The sequence below is a fragment of the Sycon ciliatum genome, chromosome 3 (genome assembly GCF_964019385.1).
Source record: "Sycon ciliatum chromosome 3, ocSycCili1.1, whole genome shotgun sequence".
NCBI classification, from domain to species: Eukaryota; Metazoa; Porifera; class Calcarea; order Leucosolenida; family Sycettidae; genus Sycon; species Sycon ciliatum.
The window spans coordinates 23,928,680-23,956,438 of record NC_088645.1 but is presented as its reverse complement, the minus strand read 5'-3'; the positions used below and the strand labels follow the sequence as shown (position 1 = coordinate 23,956,438).

The 27,759-nt window shown below is 50.6% G+C and overlaps 1 protein-coding gene across 1 annotated transcript; it reads left to right on the top strand.

Annotated features, from left to right (window-relative positions):
- Positions 1–540: 540 nt before the first annotated feature.
- Positions 541–15,897, top strand: LOC135811817 (uncharacterized). The gene is made up of 6 exons (XM_065325063.1): positions 541–4,456; positions 6,746–7,043; positions 7,702–7,836; positions 9,737–9,903; positions 11,200–11,322; positions 14,675–15,897. Exons 1-6 carry the CDS (start codon positions 1,212–1,214, stop codon positions 15,069–15,071), a joined length of 4,365 nt encoding a protein of 1,454 aa, XP_065181135.1. The 5' UTR covers positions 541–1,211; the 3' UTR covers positions 15,072–15,897.
- Positions 15,898–27,759: the final 11,862 nt, after the last annotated feature.

Genomic DNA, 27,759 nt, shown 5'->3' with positions numbered 1-27,759 from the left:
GCAATAGAGCTACGTCACTGTGAATTCTAAACAATTATGGTTCAGCCAATGTTGATCCATCGTGTTGGCATGGTGGGGCTTGCTGTGGCGCACCACCCAGGCCTTTGGGCTAGTAAACAACTTAACCCAATGCGCAACGACGCACAACACGCAACAGCAGCTGATAAGAATGGCGCAGTGACATCCTCTAAGATCGAGAGTACTCGCATGCACTGTAGTACTAGTATCCAAGTGGGCATCTAGTGTGCAATTGCTTACGCACGGGACATTGTATTGACATGTCATCTAAAATGCCAAAGATGCTTGCCAATACAGAGTCACTGTACACAGAATGTTCGTTTCATTCAGTGCTAGTACTGTAGTAGATCTACACTGTATCGTGTATTACATGATTGTGCATGATTGTACATCTAAAAATGCATGACAATTGAAGCGGAACATACCTGGTCTGACTCAGTGCATGCTAGATCGCTCCCGCAAAAACAACAAGTGCTGACTGCATCCTAGATCCTGCCATGATGTGTTCCATGTTGCTCCCTTGTCCTTTTCTCGCCGGACGTGATCCTGCATCTTGCGCCTCACTACAAGTCCATCATCGGCATGCTTGACTGCGCCGAGTCCGTCCGCGTGATCTACCATTGATCTACCTCGCTGTCAATCTTTGTCTCTGGTGCGTTTTTGTGCCCAAACCCAGTCATCGGCGTACAAGTACTGCGTCGCTCTGCAGAGCTAGAGCTGGCATTTTGACCGGCCATGCTACGTGATCGGACAGTCACTGAGTCAGAGTGACCATGATGAAGAGAAGCTGCCAGCACTCGCCGCAGCAGTAGCATTGACAACTGATGTATAACGGCAGAATGAAACAAGACGATTTTCGCATTCCACATACTGTACATGTACCATCGCCCAAAGTAATCTCCAGCAGTTCTTGTACTAATCCGAAGGTCGACACAGAACTGATTTTGTTCCAGAATCCCAGAGGTCTAAGTGTTGGTCAAGAAGACCATCGGGAGTTGGGATATCCTCCTACCTTTGCGCATGGTACGGAGTCTCCGACCTTGTAATAGCATGTCACATCTTTGCCATTTCCAAGGTCTACCAAGAACATCTCTAGCTCCTGCGCAAATGTTGCAATGAAATCAAGTCAGTAGAAACTCCTCCCATCCGTTCGCAACCGCTTGGACTTCGGTAAAAACAACTGCGACTACGCCATGCCACACTGGACTACAGCGCGCTTCTACTGCAGTGCTTTGCTGCTCGTCTCCACCACGCTAGCGGGCGCTGGCTTCTTGGGCGTGCACGCCGAAAACCCGGCCGCTGCGGACGCTGACGACTATCCTCCGCTCGGCTGCTGGACAAAACGCTCGTACGGAGGTGGAACCAACGGACGCAGCCTGCCGCCCTGCAACCCGCCTGTATGGGTGTCAGCGCACGGTGCCAGGGCGGCGAGTCGTCAGAATGGCGAGGGATATCGGGAAACAGCGAACATTGATGACTCCCGTCGATCAGCGAGAGCCGCGCCGGTGCAGTCAACGAGCAGCGGCACATCAACGCCGACGGAGACGAGTGTATTCAACGCATGGAGCAACAGCGTGATAACGAGCGCCACGCTACCTGGCGATCTGGACGATCGTCAGGATGGTTATGGGGCCGGACAATTGTACGCGTCAGCGTCGGTCATACAGTTCCAGGCAGCCGCTAACGGATCGCTAGCGGAGAGTGTCCTGCTGTACATGGTGTCGGAAACTGGCTTGGTCTCGCGCTCCTGGCTGTACCAACGGGAGTTAGCCAGCTGGGTGACACTGGAAGACCCCATACCGGATGCTGCTCAAGTTGGGTTACCCTATCAGCCCGGTGGACCCAAGAGAATCTGGCCAAGCATGGCGGTAGCACACATTGTCAATCCGCCCGACGACGACTTCATCGACACGATCTTCCTGTTCGGCGGCGCAACCTTCTCCGGCGTGCTGTTCAACGACACGTGGCGGCTGAACGACTTCCGTTGGCACCCGGTGGAGACGCCCGGCTACCACGGCGACCTGGCCCGGTTCCGACACAGCGCCGTCGGGCGCACAGTGACGACGCACGACGCAGCGCCACCGAACAGCAGCAGCAGCAGCAGCGGCGGCATCACTAGCAGCAGCCACGAGTGCCAGTACTTTGTGTTCGGTGGCATGGCGCTGGGCATTGTGTACCCGCTGCGCTTTCTCAACGACCTGTGGCTGCTGAGCGTGGAGCAGTGTGAGTCCGTGCTCAGCCCCGGCAACTGGAGCCAGCTGACGGTGGCGTCGGAGTCGCCGCTGCCCTCGCCGCGAGTGCACGCCATGCTGCAGTTCACCACGGACGGCCGCCTGCTCATGTTCGGCGGCTGGTCGGAGAACTTCACCACCGCGGAGCCGAGCTTGCTGCTGCGCGACCTGTGGGAGCTGGACGTGACTGACCTGGACGCGGTCGTGTGGCAGTACAAGGGTGCGGTGAACGATCGCTGTGCCCTGCCGCCGAACAAGGACAGTCCGAGTGTGACACCGCCGGCATCATACCTTCCTGAACTTGACATTGTCGTTGTGTACACAATGGACTGCAGCGACGAGCCCATCCACCGCGGGCAAGCACTGCTGCACGTCTTCGACCGAGCCACGCAGCTCTGGTCCCTGGTGTCGCCGAGCGTCCCCTACGACCTCGTGCCCTACCTCAGCATGCACCCGGCCAACCTGCGCTCGGCGGTCGGCACCGACATCACACTGCTGATGCGGCGCCCGTCGCAGGACACCGGAGAGTTCCTGTACGTGCCGTTCCAGCTTACCTTCTCACGCTGCGCCGCCTGCAGCCCCAAGATCAACGCCACGGCGATGTCGCCATGGGGAACGGCGGCTGTGACGTCGTCGAATACGTCGGCAACTCCGTCGGTCAACGGTATATTTGTGCAGCTAGGCACGCCGCCCGAGTACCTGCCAAAGTACAGCACCGTCATCGCCAACCTGCGGGTTTACCGCGGCAACATCGTGGCATTCATCGTCGGCGGTTTCCAGGGCAACTACACGACGGTCGACGGGGAGCCGCCAATCGAGGTTGTGCGCAACCTGGGTATGAGCATATGGTTGTTTGAGCACACAGAGAAGACCTGGTCACGCGTGGCTCCCGTGCCGGCCCCCTCACAACGCAGCGGCTTCACCATCGTCTCCGACAACCTCAGCCTGTTCCTGTTCGGCGGCTACTTCCTGCGCATACCGCCGACGTCGTCGATACCGATCGTGGAGATGCACGCCGACCTGTGGTGCTTCAACTTCACGTCGCTAGAGTGGACGATGGCCGCGCCACCCAACATTCCCGAGAAGGCCCAGTGGCAGCGCCTGTTCCACTCAGCCGTCATGGACCTTGCCGGCAAGCGCATGGTGATCTTCGGCGGCTTCGACCGCGCGTCGGACCAGATCCGCAGCGACGTTCTGACCTGGTCGCTGCGGTCGCGTCAGACGTGCGCAGGCGAGTTCCACAGTCACTGGCGACGCGACGCACCGCGATTGGTCGGCCACTCGGCGACGCTGAGCGGCGACAGCATGTACGTATTTGGCGGGATCACGGAGGACGCCGCCAAGATCAAGTACCTGCTGCCCAGTTTCCATCGCCTCAATCTGACCAGCATGCAGTGGACGGATCTGTCGCGCGGCGCGCCCTACGGCCGCGTGTTCCACAACGCCGCTCTGCTGGGCAACAAGCTGGTGATCAGCGGCGGCTGCAGCAAGCAGTCGTTCAGCCACTGGGCGCAGCAGGCGCCGTACTACTACTTCGAGAACCTGTGCCAGCACGACAGCGAGATCGCGCTCTCCTCGATCGGCGTGTATGACATCGACACCGGCGACTGGCTTCAGCTGCCCGTTAGCAACTCGCCGGGCAGTGTCTTCCTGCACACTAGCTTTGTGATCGAGGATCACCTGCACATCATGGGTGGGAGCATACAGACGAAGGAGATCGGCAGCCTGCAGGGCGCCGGCCTGTTCAACGTGCAGCCGGCCTGCCCGACGGGATCCTACACGGGCAACTTCTCCTCGGACAGCTGCCACCTGTGCGACGAGTTCTCGTACACGGACGAGAGCGGGGCGCGCGAGTGCGTGCAGTGCGCCGGCCAGTCGATGACGGGCGTGCGCGGCGCCACCGCCATCGGCAACTGCTCGCGCTGCGTGCCGGACGTTTGCCACGGCAACGGGGAATGCACGGTGACGGCGGTGACCGGCGTGGCCAGCTGCTCGTGCGAGTTTGGCTTCGTGCCCAGCGACAACTGCCTGCTGCCCATCTACTACCTGCTCATCTGCTTCGCCATCCTGCTGCAGGTCCTGCTGGTCCTCTCCATTGTCGTCTACCGTAAGTACACCCGGCATCGGCGTGCCGAGCGCACCAAGGCGCGCCAGCTGCGCATCAGCCGCAAGGAGGTCAGCGATCTGGCGTCCGCCTGGGAGATCAGGTATGTACTAGTACATGACAGCTTGCCGCCCCGCTGTCCTATGCATACCAACTCAGCTCTGCCCAGTGCGCAATCCCAGGGCTGCCGCGTGTTCCCATCTTTCGGAAACGATCTGATTTTTGCAGATAGTTCGAACAAACCGGCAGAAAAATCTTCACTTTCTTAGTAGGATTGTTCACGAAAGTGCCCTAGTCTGTTAGGTCATGGCACCCGGGCTATGCACTCCTTATTTGGCATTGTATACGTCTCTAGCGCTAAATGGGTTAGAATCCTAAGAATGCTTTGGCTTACTATAGAATAAAGGGAGTGATGCCTCGTTACCATTCGATCCCTGTCCGGGGAAGACACCCACCAAGCCCAGTGATGGGTATCAAAGTGATCACAATTATTGTGTGCATTATTCACGCCGCCAATCATCAGACGATATTGATGTGCTGAAACTCGGAATTAAAACCAAATGGTTAGTTTCCCGCCCGGTAAAGTGAACTTGTGCCGCTGGCTCCTCTTCGTGTTTTGAACCGTTTTTGCAGGGTAAGGGTAACCTTGCCTTGTGACGCATCAGTCTATGTAAGTGGTCTGCAGAGAGCCTTAGTCTATGTAAGTGGTCTGCAGAGGGCCTTAGGCTGCAGCCACACTACGTACAAAATCAAGTACGCGTTTGCGTTCAGCTTTTAGATAACGCAAAGTCGCATCCACACTGCCATTTCATGCGCAAGGAATCCTTGCGTTTTGTCCACGTTTCTGGGTCCCAGAAAAATCGTGCTGTGAAAATGTATGTACTACATGTAGTAGTAGTTTGAAAAAGAGTCGCGAGCGCCTTGACAGACATGTTCAAGGCCTCAGTCATCTCCCTCTCTCGGATGGTCCGCTCCAGGCTATCATCTGGCCCTGCTTCGTCTTCTGGTACGGTGCCCCAAGCTGCATGAGCTTCTCCGGTCGTGATTATCAGCGAAATACAATGTAGTTGCACGGCATCTCGAACTAACAACAGCAGGCAACAGGACTGTCCGGAAATTATACTGAAAGCAAAGCCCTGGCAGATGAAATCTGAAATACTACAAACTGACAAGGAAGGCGTCTACTACTGACACAGTGCAAGCCTCAAGAAGAATTTTATGAAACATCTACCCGTATGAAGAACCGAGCGAAACGCAAGGAAAAGGCGAAAAGTTGCTTTCTACAGGGGTACCCGATTTACTGAAACGAAACGCAGTACGTTTTGCGTTTCGCACGCGTTTCCTTGACGACATAAGCAGAAAAGTTGCGTTTACGCAGTTTTGTACCTAGTGTGGTTGCAGCCTTAGTCTACGTATGTTGTCTGCAGAGGACCTTAGTCTATGTAAGTGGCCTGCAGAGGGCCTTAGTCTAGGCACCGTATTTTACCACTTATAAGTCGACCTCCAGACTTGGGGCCTCGATTTACCGGTTGAAGGGCAGTTATACCCCGGTTGTAAGTCGACTTCCCCTTTTTAGGTCATTAAAAGGTTGACTTATAACCGGTAAAATACGGTATGTGCAGCTCTTAATAATGATGGCGGTCTTCAACACAGGTACTGAAGTACTGCAGAATCCCTGAACCAGTGTGTGCTGTGATGCTGTTGAACGCCCCCCCCCCCCCCCACACACACTCGTTCCCTATCCCTGTACCTGCCCTTATCCCTGTACGTGCCCCTGCCCCTGTCCCTGCCCCTTTACCTGCCCCTACTCCTATCCCTGAACCTATACCTGCCCCTTTCCCTGCCCCTGTCCCACATCTCTGTACCTGCCCCTATCCCTATACCTGCCCCTGCTCCTGCCCCTGCCCCTTTCCCTGCCCCTGCCCCTGTCCTACATCCCTGTACCAGACTTTGCCGGTGTAAGGCATGATTGTATTGTCTGTGTGCCGCATCTGCATGGTCCTGTGTGTTTTGAGGATCATAGGTGCTTCCAATCTGCGCTGACTGTGTGGTCGTGCCTATACACTTGTGTGTGTGTGTGTGTGTGTGTGTGTGTGTGTGTGTGTGTGTGTGTGTGTGTGCGCATATGTGCATATGTGTGTGTGTGTGTGGGGGGGGGGGGGGTATCTGTGTGTATGTGTTTGTCTGTCTGTCTGTCTATCTGTCTGTCATTTCTTACTGTCTTTCTGTGTGTCTGTGTTTGTGAGCGCATGCGTCCATGTGCCTGTGCCTATGCATGCGTGTGTGCATGCGTGTTTGTGCACTTCCGTGTGTCTGTGTGCATTCCCGAATACATGGACGCTCACGTGTCCTCCGCACCCTACCGTGCGCGCACACGTCTGCCCATTCACAGCTCCGACGAGATAGTGCTGAAGAAGCGCATCGACACCGACTCGCCGGGCGGCTTCGGCGAGGTGTGGCTGGCCGAGTACCGCGACATGCAGGTGGCCGTGAAGAAGCTGCACCGTCATCTGCACGACGCCAGCCTGCAGCAGGAGTTCGAGCGCGAGGTGGAGACGCTGCGGCGCATCCGCCACCCGAACATCGTCCTGTTCCTGGGCACGGGCACGGAGAAGGGCTCCGACCTGCCATTCCTGGTCCTGGAGTACATGCAGCGCGGAACGCTCTACAGCATTCTTGCCCGACAAGAGGTATAGTGTTAGCACTAACAGTCATGTCTATTGTATCATCATCCTGTGAGAGCCAGGCGTTGGCTGATGAGAAGACATCCTTGCCTGTTTGCTTGGTGAAGTATTAAAAAAAACAAAGAATACCACATCAGCCATACAGTACCATAACGTACATCAAGGATCTATTACGGAGTCTCTTTGTCACATGAACATCAACAGTGTGTGTACGTGTGTGTGTGTGTGTGTGTGTGTGTGTGTGTGTGTGTGTGTGTAGGTGGGGGGGGGGGGGGGGAGGGAGGTAGGCTCGTGTACCCTGTATGCAATGTCACCGTTTTCTCTTGTGAACTTATCTGCTTGGCAGCTACTACTGCTTTTGCCACCCTCCGTGTACACTCTACAGTACTCATCCTCACGGTCTTTGGGTGTTTCTCGGTTGTGCTCTCTCTCTCTCTCTCTCTCTCTCTCTCTCTCTCTCTCTCTCTCTCTCTCTCTCTCTCTCTCTCTCTCTCTCTCTCTCTCTCTCTCTCTCTCTCTCTCTCTCTCTCTCTCTCTCTCTCTCTCTCTCTCTCTCTCTCTCTCTCTCTCTCTCTCTCTCTCTCTCTCTCTCTCTTTCTCTCTCTGTGTGTCTGTCTCCCTCTCGATCTCATGCACACACACATGCACCATTTTCCTGGAGCAGATTCACGTAGACCACGTTCAGCGACTGCGGTTCGCACTAGACGCGGCGCGTGGCATGCGTTTCCTTCACAGCTTGAAGCCGCCGAGAATCCATCGTGACCTCAAGAGTGCGAATCTCGTAATCAGCGAACGATGGGTAAGCACAACTAAAAATAAAATATAAGATGCGCACAGCGCGTGTCCAGTGAGTCACTGCACATTATTTTTTATTATTAGTGGTGTGCACGGGTAGTCGGGTACCCGTGCTACCCGTGAGGACCTCGGGTAGACGGGTAGAGAATAGTGCCCGCAAACCCGAAGTCGCAGAAGACCTCAGGTACAGTGCACGTGTACAAATAATTGATGTAATACTCCGCATGTCCACCCAGTGTGTAAAGGAAGGGTGCATTGTGGTGTTACCATGAAAACATTACCCGATCGGGTACCCGTTCTACCCGTGGAAAATTATCCGAACCCGATACCCGAAGAAAATGCTACCCGACTCAGCACTAATTATTATGCATGCACAGTGCAGCTGAATGACATCCAGTCTCGTCGCTCAAGTTTGCGCCTTGCACCAGTTTCGCGGGCCCCATGGTTCGCAGGTCTAGGGATGCGCTACGCAACTGAGTGACTCGACAGGATTTCATTGAGCAGCACTCACTGTGCCGTGTAACCTCTCTAAGACGACCTCTCAAGGGTCCTTCAAAGAGTGGCCCTTGTACCCAGGTGGTGATCTCCTTATCCAGGGCAGGATCGCCGGAAGCAGTTTTAGATTGGTCCGGTCATACCATAATATTTCGTACAGATTGTGTATGATATAGAGGGTACACGCAACCTCCTCAGCAGTAAACATGCCATGTTGGTGGCTAACACGTTGGTCCGGTCATACCATAATCTTTCATACAGTTTGTGTATGATATAGCTGTTGTCTGGCTGGCTGGTACAAGCATGTGTATCTCAAAGTGACAAAGTTATAGCGGGTATACACAACCTCCTCAGCAGTAAACATGACTATTGTGTTGGTGGTGGCTAACAAGTTAGTCCGGTGATGACCTCACCAACTGGACGGGTTCCGGCGAGCCAGGAGGGTCATTTGACTGGAGATAGCATCCCCTGGTCCTGGCTGCAGTGGTCTCCTGGGCCAGGTGGTCACCTTATCCGAGGTTGTGCATGACTGTACTGTACTTGGACAATGAACAGTGAAACTCTTTGGGACATGACAGCTGTACTGTATAATCCAGGTACAGATGCATGTACTGTGTATCCAAGGTCACATGACTGGTACACGCACGCACTTCGTGAGTACAGTACCAGTGTACATTGAATGCGGGGATTACTACTCCGACCGGTAGTACGTCAGCTCTACACTGGGCTATACTGTAAATATACAAAATGTCGGCGCTGCAAAATTTTGGCACTTCACGATTTTTGACATTTCGGCGGCGATGTATTTTCGGCGTGGGGTAGAGGGCATGGTATTGTGCGACAGATGCTGTGAAAAATTTCATCGGCGTTTTAATTTAGGCGTTTTCGGTCGGTGCCGAATATAGCCCGAAATTAAATAGCTGCCGAAAATTTGTATATTTACAGTACTCTACTGTACTGAACTACAGTGCACTGTTAACTGTCTAATGTTCACGACAGATCAATGCAGATATTAATTAACGAGCGTGAAATCGACTATCAATTGTGACGTGCATATTGGGCGATTTACCTAGTAGCTTTCACTCGTTACAGTATAGGCTGTCAAGGCAAACCACCTGTCCCAAAAGACCACCGCAGCCAGGACCAAGGGATGCTAAGGTAATCCCAGTCGAATGACCCTGGATAAGGAGACCACCTGGTAACAGAGACCACGCTTTGGAGATCCCTTGAGCGGTCGTCTATAGACAGGTTGCACTTTACATGCATGTTCTATTCCAGAACTAAATATTGCAACAGAGCTTTCGGCCATATTTTCAATTCATTGTAAATATAGTTGGGAATAGTTGGGAATGTTCTATTCCAGTCTAAGAATTGTTTTTTTTTTGCTGGTGTTCTTGTCTGCGGCGTAGATTCTGAAGGTGGCTGATTTTGGCGCAGCCCGCACTATACCCAACATTGGCCTAGCACTGGAGAATGAGAGAGATCCCAAGGCTCCACACAGCGCCAGCATAGTGCAGGTCTCCTGGCCGGCCACGCTGCCCAGGAATCGCTCCCTGTCCAAGGCACAGCGCCGTTTGTAAGCAAGCACTGGCGTTATCGTTAGCATTGTCATTGTCCGTTGGTTTGAGTGAAAGATGCAAACGGGGAAAAGTCTGAATAGTAAAATACGACTGTCACCACCAGGAATCGAACCAGGGACCTCCGCTCTAATCGAACCAGGGACCTCCGCTCGAGGTACTCGAACCAGGGACCTCCGCGCTAATCGAACCAGGGACCTCCGATCGAGGTACTCGAACCAGGGACCTCCGCACTAATCGAACCAGGGACCTCCGATCGAGGTACTCGAACCAGGGACCTCCGATCGAGGTATCATTGGCATTAACACTAGCATCACTATTAGCAAGAGTACATGAAAACCAGAGTGCGCAGCTCGGATGGGTCGCTGTCACGGCAGAACTCCGTGATTACATCATTCTAGTGATGCAGTGCGTACAAGCAGGATTCAAGCAGGTCTCTTTCTGCACAACTGCAGCTCAGTTGTACGCTCTACGCCACTTCCCGCCTCAGATCTGCGCCAAATATGATGTAGTCACGGAATTCCGCCGTGACAGACACCCATAGTAGAAAAAGCCCCAAGCTGCACACTCTGGTTTTCACGTACTCTTGGTATTAGCATGCATTCTGCGTGTCATCTGTATGGATGCTGCACTAGCTAAGCGGCCCAGTGTGCAATGTCGGTGTATGGTGTCTACCTGCAATACCAGTGTTCTAACCAGGAGAAAGTTGTAGAGAATGAGGTGTGTGGGGGGGGGGGGGGGGGGGGGCATTTAGAAGCAAGCGGTGCACCCATTCTTTCCATGTTCCACTTTTGTCTTGTCACACAGAATGCAACATACAGTCGCAGCGAGCACCCGGAGCAATCGATTTGTGGCCGCATTTTTGTTCTGCGACCTGAAAAATCGTAAAATTGAAAAAAAAATGAGTAGGGCGGTAGGGCGGTGCGGTATCTTGTGACCAGAGATAGCTGAGAATGCGAGCCCACTGAAAACAAAGAGTTTGTCCCTCTGAACATCTCTGCACATAGGCACGGATGTGTGGATGTGTGTGTGTGTGTGTGTGTGTGTGTGTGTGTGTGTGTGTGTGTGTGTGTGTGTGTGTATGCATCTTAGTATGTGTACATATATCTTGTTTCCTTTTGTTTTTCTTGCTGCTGCTGCTGCTGCTGCTGCTGCTGCTGTTGTTGTTGTTGTTGTTGTTGTTGTTGTTGTTGTTGTTGTTGTTGTTGTTGTTGTTGTTGTTGTTGTTGTTGTTGTTGTTGTTGTTGTTGTTGTTGTTGTTGTTGTTGCTATCGTTGCCGTTGCCATTGCTGCAGTACCGAGGACGACCCGTTGCTGCGTTCCTGGGCGCATCTCTCCACCGAGGTGGGGACGTTTGCCTGGAGCTCACCGGAGCTGCTACAGCGCAAGGCGTACGGCTCCAGCACCGACGTCTACAGGTGGGTACAGCACACTGCAGCACACTGCAGCCTCACTGCAGCACACTACAGCCCCACAGGCACACTGCAGCCCCACTACAGCACACTGCAGCACGTTGCAGCCCCACAGGCACATTGCAGCCCCACAGACACATTGCAGCCCCACAGACACACTACAGCACACTGCAGCACGTTGCAGCCCCACAGGCACATTGCAGCCCCACAGACACACTACAGCCCCACTGCAGCACACTGCAGCACACTGCAGCACACTGCAGCACCCCACAGACACACTGCAGCACACTACAGCACACTGCAGCACACTACAGCCCCACAGGCACAATGCCGAGCTAGTGACTGGCTGGTGCAATGGAGCCTGACACACGTGAAGGTCATGGGGACCTCTGGCAAGGGCTGGTATACGTTCTGCACTCATGGTACACTCGGACGTCTCTTATCCGGGCACCTTGAGACCGGGCACTGCCCGTATCTCAGATTTGCCCGTATATCAGGATAACTCATCTACCATGTATCATATCATTGTTTGAAGAAGTGTATTTGCCACGTATTGCACATGTACATGTTACAAAAGAATCCATTGATAAAATGTGTGCATTTCACAGGTTGGCAGTGACAAATAAGCACTTGCGTGTGCGAAAAAAAGTTCAAACCCCCGAATTCAAAAGCATTTTGCCATAGGAACTTCAGCTGAAGGTGCCCGGTAGAGAGACGTGCCCGTATCTGAGGCGTCCGAATAAGAGACTTTCGAGTGTTCTGTCACAAGGGAGGTTTAGTCCCACGTAACGGATACGGGAACGTGGGTGATACACGTAAAGTTCCTGCAGTGGACCCACGTTCGCAATGTTGTTTTTAGTCACACGGAACAAACAAAAGCATGAAGCGAAAGGCCCAAACTTGACGGTCAAAGACGACGCTCATCGAATATTTTGATTTCGTGCTTCGGAATTTCTTCAGCTGAGCACCCTCACAGCTTGCACGATGCGCTCCATTCTGATTTTCACCCACGTTCTGGCGGAACGTGGGTGAGCCTCCATACACGGTTTGTCGTGAATCAGAAAACGCCTGTACGTGGGTCACTGAGTATCACGAGTCTCTCTCCCCCTCTCCCGGGGAGACCCACGTGACCAGTTTTGGCAGTGAGCAACAAGTACAAGTACAAGAGTATCACGTGGTACACGCACGTAAAGTACACACGTAAAGTACACACGTAAAGTACATGTACACACGGATTACATGTACATCGGACTAAACTTCCCTCCTGTGTCACAGTGTGTGACGGTGCCGTGTGCTCACACACTGTGGCCCAGTAGTGAGTCCAGTATCAGGGATTACCCTACTCTAGCCTCCTACCTGTGGGCACATCACCTGTACACCTCTGTGCGGTATGTGGGTACTAGTGTTGCAAAAGAAGGATCCACGAGCGGGATTTGAACCCAGCACCCCTGTCTTTCCGGGACAGTGCCCTACCGATTAGGCTAACGGGGATCACACACACCCTTGGGTCCTTCTTGCTACACTGGTCCCCCGCCCCAACAGGCTGTGTCCTCATGCCGTACCTACTCGTGGGAGGGGGGTGGGGGGTGGGCGTGGGTTCGAGCCATTGCCAGGCGCCAATGTTGCAAAAGAAGGATCCACGAGCGGGATTCGAACCCAGCACCCCTGTCTCTCCGGGACAGTGCCCTACCGATCAGGCCACCGGGGATCACACACACACACACACACACACACACACACACACACACACACTTGTGGGTCCTTCTTGCTACACTAGTATGTTGGAGTACAGCCGTACAGTATCGGCACAGTCATGACATATGGGGTGATCAGTGGCGCGTCACTTTTGAGCCAACGAAATCACAGGCCATGACTGTGTCCCGCCACCGCAGACCCTGGGAGACACCACCGATCAAGTTCAACGGCACAGCGGTCCCAGAATGCTCGCGGCTGAAGCTCCTTGGAGTGACGTTTGATGCCCATCTAACTTACTCCGAGCATCTTCGAGGAACTGCAGTGCGTGCCACACAGCGAATTGGTTTCTTCCGGAAGGCGTGCCATGTCCTGGACCCACCGGGCCGGGCCACAGCATACCGGGGGTTCATTCGGCCTCTAATGGAGTACTGTCCACTTGTATGGATGGGAGCTGCGGCTACCCATCTCTCACAGCTGGACCGAGTCCAGCATCGTGCCCTCACCCTGATTGGGACAGGGGCTGCAATGGACACTCTGTCCCTGCGGCGCCGTGTGGCCGGCCTCACAACCCTGTACAAGCTCCATTACATCACAAGCCCGCCAGCTCTTGCAGCGACACGTCCAGCCAGAGCCATCGCACCCGCCATCGCGCCTGCCACACGTCGCCGCACGGCAGCCAACCTTGCGCACGAGCTTCAACTCCAGACAGCCCTACCTGCCAGATCGTGCAATGTTGCGCTGCGCTCTTTCCCAGAGTGCCTCATCGAAGCCTGGAATGAACTGCCAGCCACTCTCCTCCGCGATGCACCGTCTGCCAAAGGGATGCAGCAGTTCAAGGTTCAGACCTACCGCTACCTGAAACGGTCGAGTTGGTCATTGGCCACGGATATCGCCCCCTAGGCTACTGCCAGTACGACCCTGTTCATGTTCTCGGAGCACTCCCTTCTCATCAAACTCCCAATCCATCTGTCTTTATCTCTCTCTAACTCTCCTCCATTCTAACTCTAATCTTTCGTCAAATCTGCACGGCAATCAGCCTCTACTTTCGCCTCAGCATCATGATCTTGATACTGCTATATTTGTACTTGTTTGCGTACTTGTTTGCACTCATATCTTGGAATAACAAGTTTCCTGGTTTCCTACCCCCCCCCCCCCCCCACCCCTCCTCTCTTTCCTACCCTTAGAGTTCTTGCTCTCCTGCTCCCCTCCCCGCCCTTCCACTCCCCATTTTGTTTCCTTTGGTGCACATGTGCAGCTGTGATGCCGAGACCCTTGGTCGGCTGAGCTTCACAGGTCCCACCCACTCCGTCCTGCTGGATATGTACCATTGTGTCGAGTTCTTCTCCTCATTTTAGTTCATCATGCAGTGAGTGTTCAATAGTAAAAAAAAAAAAAATCACAATATTGCATGAGCCATGCTGCATTGGAGCTCACAGCAGTGCACAAGCTACCAAGTGAAGTTAGGCATTGGTGGCCGCTTGTAAGTTGTAGTGAGTGCTTACTGGTGATTTTATGGCACGTCATTGTGCTCTTGTGTCCTGTGTGTGTGTGCGTGTGTGTGTGTATGTGTGTGTGCGCGCACGTGCACTTGTGTTTTGTGTATGTATGCGCGTATGTGCGCATATGTGTATGTGTGTCACTCTGTACTGTGCTGTACACGCAGCTTTGGCATAGTGATGTGGGAGCTGTACACGCGGCAGGAACCATTCAGCGAGTACGACGACTGTCGCATGATCAGCGACCTGGTGGAGGCCATCGTGTCCGGCCGTCGTCCCAGCATACCCAGCGACTGCCCGCCAGAGTACCGATCGCTGATAGAGCTCTGTTGGCACCGCGAGCAGGTGAATCGGCCAGCATTCATCGACCTCGTGCCCAGACTCGATAACCTGATGGAGAGCTGGGCGAGTCGTGGCATCAGCTCCAGCCTGCAGGCGTCCGGCCGCTCCATGGTGGCGGGCAATGGACGGGCGGCGACGCCGTCGTCGGTTTCCATGGAAACGTCGGCGGGAAGGCCGTCGTCGTCGTCGATGGGTCTGATGAGCACGTCAACGTCGTGTTAACGGGCAGCTGTGGAGGCACCGCATGCATGTGGGTGAGAACACCTTGAGCGCAATGTATTCTTCTTGTTCCAACCGGGGTTTGCGAATTTGTCACTGAAATAATAGTAATGTTTTCTGATGAGCGGTATACAGTAACGTAGTTCACCATTGTAATCACTGTGTTTTCTTCTTCTTTGGAATGTTAAACTTAAATCTTGATCGGCGAGGCATGCATTTTATTGTGCACACCACTGTGACCTGAAGATGTGCCGAATTCCTGGTAGAATGAGTAGACAGACTAAGGAGCGAGTTCTGGTGGATGGTTGAAGTCGGGTGGCCGCTGCGCCACGGCCTTCGTATTTCTATTAGCATCCCGGCTGTTAACGGTACACTCGCTTGTTGCATGCGCTTCAAGTGATAGCATGTAGAACTTCTGCTGTTTGAAGTGACATTTATTCACAAGTCACCGTGAATACGGCAAGCTTCTAAACTCATCCTGGCTGCTGACGATAGCATTGTAAGAGTTATGTAGTCTTACTCTTAATATTACAAGTGCCCTTAAAACGTACTAGGAATTATGTAATAAGGAATTATGTACATGCTAATTTGCCTGCTGCAAGGCAGCAGGCATTGTCACTTTCTGAGTGCATTTCAAGTGGTTGAATATCCAATGTCTACTTTTCAGACTTTCCCCGCCCTCGACTAAAATGAAATTTAGCCCATCTATTATTGCCATTTATTTGATCCATTTTTTACCAGAACTTCTAGGCTTCTATCTGGCAAACAAACTATCTTCATTGATCAGTCAATTTCCTATTTCTTAAAAAACTGTTTATTGGTACCAAAATTATGTCTTCTTTTCTCTAGCAAACAAACTAGCTAAAGGTTATTATTGGTTATTAAAAAATTAATTAAAGTTTATTTTCTGTAGGATAACCCGCATGAGCATGTTGTCGAAAGCATGCCGCGGGTCCCATGTAGAAGCTACTGCTACAATAATTATTAACTGGTTTGAGGGAAAGAGACAATAATTATTGTATTTTGTTTTTCGATTTTGAGAGCATTTTACAAGGCGAGGACGCATAGTGCTCCTGACTACAACCATGACCCGGTTGGCAGAGTCCCGGTCTTGCGACGGTCCTCGCCTTGTAACATGCTGTCAAAATCGAAAAACATATTAAATTACCAAGCAAGGCTTCTTTATATTTAATACGTAGTTTTTTATATTTTTTTTACAAAGACCACATAAATGCCAAACATGAGATGCAGCTAGGGGAAGCACGTACTATAATGAGTATCACAATGTGTAACTGGTCACTTGTTCGATTTCCGTCAAAATTATTAGTAAGTTGACGCACAGCACATGTGGCAAGTATCCAGTGTTTGTGGACTACCGGCCGTATGGATATGCACAGTCAAGTGAACTAAAAATTACTTGATGCTAACGCATGCAGTCGTAATCTTACGACTCTCTATTGGGAGCCAAGCTTGTGCTACTAGTACTACTGTACTACTAGCCAGCCGGGAGTAGCAAAAAATCGCCTGTACATGTCTGTAGTAGTCGACACCAAGAGTAAGGACTCAGGTGATGTACTCTTCTTGACACAAAGAGGCTCAGCTCAGTATGCTGTGTACTGTAAGACATGTATATATAACGAGGAAGCAAATCTAACGTTTTAACGGATGACATTTCTTCGTTATAATAAGATCCGTTGAGGCCGTACTGCTTCATATATGCTGTGTGTGGATATGGCAGAATACTGCAAGATCGTTAACATATCTTCTCGTTAACCTATGAATTTTGGACAATCGTTAAATTTGCGACTCGTTATAATAACATGTCTTACAGTACATGTCTTTTTTATTTATTTATTTATTTCGGCCAGTCGGCTACTATCATTTTTCGTCTTGGGGGTTAGACAAGGGGAAGTAGCCATGTAGGGGCGTTAGCCCGCCTTTTGTCTTCAGGGGCGGATCCAGCGGTTTCGCAGACCCCGCTAAATTTCGTAAATGTACTACTGCCAGTACTGGCAACCATATGCGTGCCCATGTTTATGTGTCAGCTCACTTACGCTCACACACGCACGCACACACTTATGCACACACGTACACACTTATGCACACACGTACACACTTATGCACACACGCACACACACACACACACACACACACACAGACGAATACTCTCATCAAGTGCTCCAAGTGAAATTGGCCAAATTCTCGCTGCAAATCGGAGAGTGTTACAGTTGCCAGTGACACTGGTCAGCACTCAACATGGTGTATGTCACACAAAATCAAAAACTTGTGAGTAGTCAACACTTTGATCGTTGTGACCATCATCAGCCATGAAGTGGACATGGGAATGCCGGGAGAGACTATACTGGGGAGTGCGGTGACCATGTGCATTCACAGCTCCAGAAAGAGAGCAAAGAGCAACAACGCCAGTCGTATCTTGAGACATAAAATTGTCACGGTGTGCGAGAGTTGGTGTACACCCAGGCACAGGGTAAAGAAGATAAGCGTAACAGAAACAACGGAAGTCAATCCAGCGCTACGATGGCAGCAAGAAACAGCAATGATGTAACATTAGATTGCAGCACCAAATCATATTGCAACCGTGCCAAGACAGCATGGGAAATAGTACCGACGGCCTAGCCAGCAATAATGCAGGATGATAGAGAATCACAGTGGAAGTCATAGCAGTGTCAGCAGCTGACTACATAATGTATGAGAACTGAGCGCCAATTTGTAAAAATATATTGGTAATGCTGCTAAACCTCAAGGGAAAGGAGATGTGCTATCCATTTCCAATAATGTGTTATACAGTATACAGAACCTGCGAGAATATCAAGGGATAGAATAATTCACTGGTTTGAGGGAAAAACACAACCGGAAAAAGTCTGAAGAAAAGGTTTGACTGGCCCCACCAGGAGGGACCTTCGCTTCAGGCCAGCGATACTCTAACCAATGAGCTAAGGTGTAGCCGTCATCCCAGCAGCGGCCGTTCAACGCCCTCCTCAGACTTCGTGTCTCACACTTCCTGTGAATCCACACAGGCGGGTGGGACGGGCGGGAGAGAATAATTGGAAGAATTTAGTAACAAGGACAGGAGGGCTGAAGTTGCGATTACTTCAAAACAGAAAGAATTGGTATAGCATAGAGGTTATGGGAATGATGTCATGGGTGAGTCAGCGGATTTTCTGATGGGCACTAAGTGTACAGCATGCGTAAGCGGATTTTCTAATGGACACTAACGCCTCTAAATATGCAGCGTTGCGCAATAGGGAGGCAACTGGCATTGGGTGTTCACTGCTGGTTCACCACAGCTGTCCTCATCATATGACAAAGTACAGGGATGCATCTGTGTCAAAACAGTTTTGCCAAGTGGCCTGCAGAATCACACATGATTGTCTCCGTGAGAGCAGCAAGTGCGTCGCTGGTCAGTGGCAGACAATGCACTGTAGGTCACCTCTAATTCCGGAGAGCTGGCGGACTAGCAGTCTACAAACGCCAGAATGCGTGCCATTTGCCGCACCATTGCACAAGCGAAGTAGTCTCTCTCTCTCTCTCTCTCTCTCTCTCTGTCTCTCTCTCTCTCTCTCTCTCTATCTCTCTCTCTCTCTCTCTCTCTCTCTCTCTCTCTCTCTCTCTCTCTCTCTCTCTCTCTCTCTCTCTCTCTCTCTCTCTCTCTCTCTCTCTCTCTCTCTGTCTCTCTCTCTCTGTCTCTCTCTCTCTGTCTCTCTCTCTCTCTCTGTCTCTCTCTCTCTGTCTCTCTCTCTCTCTGTCTCTGTCTCTGTCTCTCTGTCTCTCTGTCTCTCTGTCTCTCTGTCTCTCTCTGTCTCTCTCTGTCTCTCTCTGTCTCTCTCTGTCTCTCTCTGTCTCTCTCTGTCTCTCTCTCTCTCTCTCTCTCTCTCTCTCTCTCTCTCTCTCTCTCTCTTTCTCTGTCTCTCTGTCTCTCTCTGTCTCTCTCTGTCTCTCTCTCTCTCTCTCTCTCTCTCTCTCTCTCTCTCTCTCTCTCTCTCTCTCTCTCTCTCTCTCTCTCTCTCTCTCTCTCTCTCTCTCTCTCTCTCTCTCTCTCTCTCTCTCTCTGGCTCTCTGGCTCTCTGGCTCGGCAGAAGGATATTTCTGCATACACTGCATGCTGTGGATGTTTGTCTCCACCATCCATCACTCATAAAGTCAGTGATGACGACAGTGTTCCCGGCTGGGAAGTTTGGCATGTGCGCATGTAGCAGAGTGAAGGTCTCAACAGGGCCTTGAGGACTCTTCACTAAATGTACCGGAGATTAGAAGACCACTCTTGTATGAGTCCCTCGCCCAAAGGCGTAGAGCGTTAGAGATGGTGGATGGCGTAGCGACTGCGGTGGTACCGATGTTCACTTGGATCTTTTGCAGTGTGTCGTGCGCATTAACTGCCTCTAAGAGTGCATCGACTTCACCGTCCGTGACCGTGTCCAGCGGGTCGAAAGCGATTTCGAGCTCTGTCAGCTGTTTCCATGCAACGGATATGTTCGACGCCAGTTCGATGAGCGATTGGGATGAGCGGCTGGACCGGATCGTGAGTGAGGTTAGACGCGGAGAGTTGCGCAGCGCTTGGACGAATGAGTCGGCATTCAACTTGGTGCAGTATATAAGGTTCAAAACCCGCAAGTAAGGAAAATCGGCGAGAGCATTGACCAGCAGTGAAGCAGAACTGCCGTCTGTGGGTGGCGGGGATCCTGTGAGCGGGTCCTGGCATCGTTCAGCAGCAGCAGCCGGATGTGACGAGGTTCCTGGGCCACTCTCGGTGAAGGTACAACGCGTCAGGTTAACGCTCTTCAAGGATTTGTGAGATGACTTAATGATGGCTATAATCTGCTGCCGCTGTACCGTACCTCCTCGGACGAGAAGGCTGTTGATGTTAGTGCACTTAAGCAGGCATTCCGGTAGTTGTGTTGGTGGGTTGAGTTGCAGGTTATGAATGTACACATGCCACACGCTATTGGCGTGGACGTCTATGGCGAAGTCGTAGGCACGGGCAATGGCCGGATGAGTGTAGCTGTTGATTTCCACCGTCATGCACTGAAATGCCGCCATCAGACTGGACATCTGACGGCCGTCCTTCTTGTGATGACGGGCGTGCTCCGCATAGCACAGCACTGGGAGAGGCGGTACATGTCCATACGAAGATGACCTGATGTCCTTGTGATGGCGACTCTTCTTCCTAGGCATTGGCTCATCAGGCATGTCGGCAGTCAGGCGTTCTGCAAGGCCAGCTTTGCCCATACGTTGAAGAGCTGCGGTCAGTGTGGCTGGCGATGCATCCGGGCAACGTTCCACCCAGGTCTGCAACATTGTCCTGAGGAATTCTTCACCGGTAGCAGCTCGACCGTACTTGGTACGATTCTCCACGTATCTTTCACCACTGCTTCCAGAGAGCTGATCAGAAAGTAGCTCATCGGCAAGGCGACTTATCCCGAAGTCGTCTAGTGCGGTGAGTGGCTCAAGCAGGGTCATTGGGAAGACGTTCATTGCCGGTGCATTGCGTGTGTCATCCCCTTCATCATCTGGGTCAGCCCAGTTGTGTTGTCGGCTGGCCTTTTCCTTTTGTCGCGTGAGCAGCCCGTTGATTAAGCAGTCGGCTTTCTCCTCGTCCAACTGGGCCGCCAGCAGCATCCAGAATGTCTGTAAGTGGCTAGTTCCCGGACCCAGGGATTCCACCAGCTGGACGACACGGTCGAGTGTTGTTGCCTTGCGCATGGCAATGTAGCGAGCAGCCAGCGCTTCCTGCATGGTGAGGTGGCTGAACATCCACAGCTTACTGTCGTCCTTCACTGTGCTGTCCGCTAGTAGAAGCAAGCCGAGCCCTTTAGCTTCTCGCGATATGGAGTGCTTGTTCAGCTCTGTGTCGGTAAAGATCATTTGCTGCTTGGTAAGCATGGCGAACGAAAATACTCCCAACTCCAGGATCAGCTTTTGAATGTCGACAGGAATATCATGCCAGTTATCGTACTGTTCCTCTGTGCGGCGCTCGGCAACCTGTACAATCATCAGGTTGAAGATATCCGACAGACAGCGAGGTAGCATGCCACGCCGACAGTGGAAGAGTTTGCACGTCTGCATGGCCAGAAATGGCGTGGCCATCATGCTGGCAAGGCCCTGGTCACCTCGCACTGCCGTTACCAGTGCGGAGGCCTCTTCTGGCGATCTGAGTACCTTATCGATGTACGTTTCCACGTCTTGCTGTCGGAAACCGACAATCTCCACACGTTTGTCGAACTGTTTTCGTCCGCACATGCTGAGTACTTGTACACATGGTCGCGACGTCACCACAAGCCGTAGTCCTGGCAGGCACTTGCCGTTGATCACGTTGCGCACAAACTCACTGCACTCGCTCAGCTGTATCTCGTCAAGGCCATCGAGTACGAGACACACTCGCGATGCATGTTGCCGTACAAAGCTGTCTATGCTCTTGCATTCATCACTGTCAAACATCTCACACTCGCCAATGCCAAGCAAAGAGCACACACTGGTGGCTTCCCTCACCTCCTTGCTACGTAGCTTTCTAGTCACCAGCAAGTCGAACTCAGTCCATAGTTCTTTCCGGGCCCACTTCAATGGAGCAACTTTTGTGAATACGAATGTCTTGCCGCAACCAGCACTGGCGACTACTAGTATACGATATGTTCGACCAGGGATAGAGAACTGCATCTCCTGCTGTTCGCTCATGTCGAAAAGACTCTCCAGCTGAATGTGCTCCAAGCTGCCGGCAGCCTTGGTAAATACATGTTCCACCCTCCACATGTCACCGCTCGAGTCGAAGCTGGTGTTTTGGAACTCCTGTCGCAGATCAGGTCTGGACAGGATGATCAACCGGACGTGCACATCAGAGACGCTGGGTTCTGCAACGCATTCATCCATCATGCCCTCGCCCAAATCCACAGTAGCACGTATGAATTGCTCTACGAGCGAATCTCTCAGTCGCTGCACTGCTTCTGGGATATTTCTCTCGTCTGCTGAGCGTGCGGCGTGGCTAACCCTACCCGGTATACCCGGCTCAGTGGAATCGCCTAACCGGGCACTGTTTTTTTCTACCGTGTTGCTCGAGTCATCTGGAGACGCCATCGTGCGTCACGGACCAGGACCAGGACTGGAGTCTGCAAAATCAATATCTTCGCCACCACAAAACCTAGCATTTCGTTACTGGTTACTGTTCAGGGTGCGATTTTTCTTTTCTTTTTGAACAAGACGCTGCATGCATGCATGCATATCGCGCACTACATGTAGCTGCGTGATGTGTACATACCTGATAGTGCTCAGATTCACTTGCATTTTTTATTATTACTATTAATTTTTTTTAATTCACCTTCCCGTACGTGGCCAGAGAATAGGGCTTGAAAGTGCTACGTCACTCCATAGCAATGGCATAGCAACAATTTGAAAAATTCGAAAACTGGATCCACCTGGATCCAGTTTTTGTATGGATCCAAGCACATTTCAAGCGGTCTTACTGTCACAGCAAGGTGATGTTGCCAGTGAAACTGACTGATTTGGCTAGTGGGGGCGGGGTGGCAACTGGTGGCGAAGTAAAAGTATTAGTTGCACCTGCATACGACATGAGTGGGTTGCTATGCACCCACATACTGAGGCAATAGCAAAGTCACACCTTAGTGGATCCAAAATAGAAATCTGATGTCAATTTACTACTCCCAGGCCGTTTTTGACGTCATCACTTTCAAGCCCTATAGTTACATAATATAGGCCAATATGGAGGGAGGGGGGGGGGGGGGGGGGTGGTAGCCAGCCATGGCAGTATTGCATGCTGGGCATGCAACACAGTTTGTATGCACGCGCCGGCGGCGGCGACAACGATCCACGCAATAATCTGACATCTGGACTAGCTACACCAATCACTGAAAAATAAAATCTGGCATCCAAAATTTCGGCCTACTATACGTACATGTACACCCATTTTCCTACGTGTATGGCATCCAGTTGTCACAGACTTCACTGTGTAGATTGACAGTGCACGTGTCCAGTGGTGTCAGGCGCTCGCGCCGCAAGGCACGATGTATGGGGGTATTGTGACACCGTGTCATGACCTGCTTCTTCCATTAGGCATTAGCGGATCATGCTCGAAAAGGTGGCAGATTCTGCTCGAAAAACAGTGAAATTGACAGAACCATACAAACCTTATGGCGGGCAATTCCTCGAATTCTGCTCCATTTCCTTATCCACACACCAAACATGCATGAAACTTACCAGAAAAAGTACCGAATTCCGCCAATGTTTCTGCCGGCACTATCCGCATATGCCTATCTTCCATATCAACGACGACGTAGTCACAGTCATGTATTGCATCGCGGATATCTCGTCTAGCGTTATCACTATCAGTTTACCATGGTTACATCTGAGCTCATGACCTACCCCCTGGCCCCGCCCCACCCTATTTTACTACCCCTGAACCTTCACGTGATCACTATTGGCACTAAACCTGCCCATCACTCAGCATCAGCCTGTGAAGCTGGCGCAGTACAGTAACAGGTACAACTACAGTGCTGGCAACTGAAATCCGACCCCCCTAGCGGTGCTTCCACATTCTATCGGTCTCTGTTTCGTAGTTTTACCATCCCGTGCGATGTGAGCGCACCGCTCAGTGGTCGGATTTCAGTTGCCAGCACTGTACTTACTAGTATTTCCCACCAGCTCCACCAGCTCTTATACTTATACACTGTAGTCTTATAGTAGTAGTACAATAAGACACGATCCCTTTTTGGCCTTCTCCAGTAGCTGCTCTTAGTCTCCACTGCAACTTGATGATGCAGGGCTGTGGCTGAATAGTGGCCGTATCAAATCCTGGCTTTCCCCACATTCTTCGGGGAGTGAGGGGTGCAAATTATCTTGGTGGTAGGCACCGGCGGATTATGCCGGCATAATTATTGGCATAATTTGGTGGTTGAAAATTTGGAGCATAATTTGGCATCCTCTAGGAGGTAGGAGCATAACTACACGATTATACCACAGTTCTAGTATATAGGCTAAACAATTGTATACAATGCACCTTCAGTGCTGGTGCCAGTGGTGGTCTGCATGGTAAAGGGTTCGGAGGTCATCCAGATGGTGTTTTCAATGAAAAGCAGGGAAAAAAATCGTGGCAATGCAGTATTGTATGCTCGAACTCGTCCTCAGCTTCAAAGTAAGTTCTTTCACACACTGACACAGTACTGCGAAGTACATGACATGTACCGTACTGGCAATATATGTTGCCGCAGTGAGCCCATGAAGCGTTACATTGGCACATGTTTGCCGTACGCAGGGCGTTACATGCAAAAAGTCGCACAGGAGCCGTTACACAGGTTTCTATATTGCCGCAGTCCTTTTTTTGCTATTTCCGCATCACTTTTTTTGCTATTGCCGCATCATTTTTTTGCTTTTGCCGCATCATTTTTTCTTTTCATCCACATTGAAGGCACAGAAATTCAGTTGCTATCCAACTGTTACAAACCCGACGGCAAAGGGTGACAACGATATCAATAGAAGACTGTATATTTTAACTATCAGAGTGATCTGTTCACAAAAAGATCATCAAAAGGAAAGTGACATAGGGGAAGAGCGCTTCCTCCAAAAACTACTTTTCACCACGCGGTACACGTGCTTTCACAGTTTTCAGCCTTTTTTTGCAGTGCAAACTGCAATGAAAAGATCGCCGCACCCCGCCTGACGCGCGTTACGAACTCAACGAAAATTTGTCGCACTAGCCTGGTCGTGCGTTACGCCGCACCCCCCTGCGTTACGCGTTACGCGGCAACATATATTGCCAGTACGGTACTATGATGTAGCAGAAGATACGCTGAGCATGAGTGAATCAGACTTCATCAGGTACTGTAAGACATGTTATTATAACGAGTCGCAAATTTAACGATTGTCCAAAATTCACGAGAAGATATGTTAACGATCTTGCAGTATTCTGCCATATCCACACACAGCATATATGAAGCAGTACGGCCTCAACGGATCTTATTATAACGAAGAAATGTCATCCGTTAAAACGTTAGATTTGCTTCCTCGTTATATATACATGTCTTACAGTATCCCGGGGCGGACAATATCATAGTGGCAGGTACAGTAGTCCACAAAACTCCGTGTATATGTCATGTTACTCATGTACCGGTATACATGTACATGTACATGTACATGTATGTACATGTACTGTCATGGACATGGAAATCCAGTCGATTGACCGGGGCCGGCGCCCTCAGCGTGTACATAGAACAATGCACAATCATGTTGATCCGATGCAACCGGCGCCCTGAATACATTTTCTGCTTACCCACGGCTGCATGGCCAGCGCCATGGGGCCGCTAGAGGTGTGACTGGATTTCCATGTCCACGACTGTACACTCATGTACATTACACTGATTTGGACAGTCAGTATGCATGTTACGAAGTCATGACCTCTGGATTTTACCAGCCATGATAAGATTGCAGGCTATGGATATTGCTCTAAATTGATGTATAGCTGATGTTCGGTCATGATAGAAGGAGAAGTGGAGCTACGGGAGAGATGAGCTGATTATTCGCAGGGTGAGGGACTGAGGGTGACATCGATTGGACGAGTATAATGATTACGAAGACAGTTGAGCATGATAATTTTCAAAGGTAACTCAAACTAATTTGGCAATGAAATAATATTTTTACTGAAGTACAAAAGAAATCAAGTAATGAATAGAAGAAGTAATGTTTTCTCTTTTCCATGTTGATCTCTAACATGCATGGAGACCTTGGTATGGGGATACTCATGTACATGTACATTGTATTTTGTTGTACTTATGGCCACTTGCAACTTGCAAGTACGAAAAAAGGCACAATTTTCCGAACTTTGAGACTCGATAAGTACAACAAAGTGAATATAATATCCCCGGGTGCCAAAGCATAATATGAGGATTTTACGAGCATAATGCGAGAATCCATGAAAGCATATTTCCATGATTTCGCGAGCATAATCCGCCGGAGCCTACTTGGTGGCCATCGGGAATAGGTTTATCTTGCAGAGTGGTATTCCTGCCTGCAGACAAGCTGTCACTTCTTACACTCTCTGATAATCTCTTCATCCAAAACAGCAGACATCAGGCCAAGTCCTGGGAGCTAGCCGGTCTCGGATCGAGATCCCTCCCATTAGCTTTACATGTAGGCCATAATCTTATTCAAAATTGTGTTTTCAACTGCATGTACAATCATGGTATAATTATACAGAAGCCTTGCTTGGTAGTTTAACATGTTTTTCGATTTTGACAGCATGTTACAAAACAAAAAGAAATATAAATTATGTAAAAAGGCGACGTGGAGACAATAATCTTAATAATGCAATGAATATAACTAAATGCGCACTCATATCACAACCATGGGGACGAATCATGTACATGTATTCCAGAACGTTTTCTTGTCACAATTATCAATGGAATTCGTGACTAAAGAGAATGATGAAACTACAATAGGATTTATACACTTGGAGTGGAACAGCGAGGATACAAGCATAGTAAGAAAAATAGCACAAACCTAGGAACAATGTGCACAGGTAATAAACTATAGGTGAGGTGAGAAATGATAGGAAATTCAGCAAGTGCAGTGTGACAATGGACATGCATGTGCAAGTGTGTGTGAGTGCGAATTTACTGGAATAGCGTAAGTGCGGTGACATTTTCTTTTTGTTTACAAAGATTTGGATCACGAATGCGAATGTAGACTGCTTCTAGAACTTTCAACTGCTCAACTGCTTTCAACTGCTTTCAACTGCTCAACTGCGCACATGTGTTCCTTTGATGTTGTCAGTCTGTTTACAAACGTACCATTATCCGAGACAATCAATATCTGTGCAGAAGCACTGTACCACAACAAGGAAATAAAAGATGTACCATGGCTGTCCGAAGCGGCTTTTCGCCGCTTGATGTTGATGGTTACGAGTGGTGTGGAGTTTTCATTTGACGACAACATGTATAAACAGACGGATGGCGTGGCTATGGGTTCTCCATTGGGTCCGGTCCTAGCCAATGTGTTTGTTGGGTACTGTGAATCGAAGATAGATAAGTGGCCAGAATTGTACGTCAGGTTTGTGGATGACTCCTTCACGTACTTTGATTCGAGAGCAGACGCTGACGACTTTCTGCTGAAACTGAATACAATCAATCCTGCACTGAGATTTACGTGTGAACATGAAGAGTCCAATAAGCTATCGTTTCTGGATGTGTTAGTCGAAAAGACCCAGACTGGTGTATTGACTACAGTATACCGTAAACCCACTTTCACTGGGCAGTACATGATGTTTGACTCGTTCTGCTCTTCCCAGTACAAGTCAAACTTAGTTCGTAACCTTGTAAATAGGGCACAACGCATATGTTCACCCACAAAGCTACAACAGGAACTTGATTTTCTACGCTCCGTATTTGTGAAGAATGGCTACCCGCAGCAGCTCCTCGACAAACTTCTAACAACTACACCTGTTGTTAAGGAACGAGCTATCGGACCGTTGCCGTGCCGCGTATTTCTTTGCTTGCCCTGGAAAGGGAAAGAATCGAAGGACACGGCCCGTGTGGTGAAATCCCTAGTGGAGAAAACCTACTTTGCCACCAATGTGGTTACCGTGTTCACTACGATCCGTTCGTTCACGATGTTGAAGGATGTCCTACCAACCCTACAATTGAGTCACCTCATTTACTACTTTGAATGCCGACAA

What these genes read in the sequence shown, in the direction of transcription:
- LOC135811817 (XM_065325063.1), top strand. Translation starts at nt 1,212, where the DNA reads ATGCCACACTGGACTACAGCGCGCTTCTACTGCAGTGCTTTGCTGCTC. An exon ending in TCCAAGGCACAGCGCCGTTT is followed by an intron (nt 9,904 to 11,199) that starts GTAAGCAAGCAC and finishes CCATTGCTGCAG; the next exon opens with TACCGAGGACGACCCGTTGC. An exon ending in TCCAGCACCGACGTCTACAG is followed by an intron (nt 11,323 to 14,674) that starts GTGGGTACAGCA and finishes CTGTACACGCAG; the next exon opens with CTTTGGCATAGTGATGTGGG.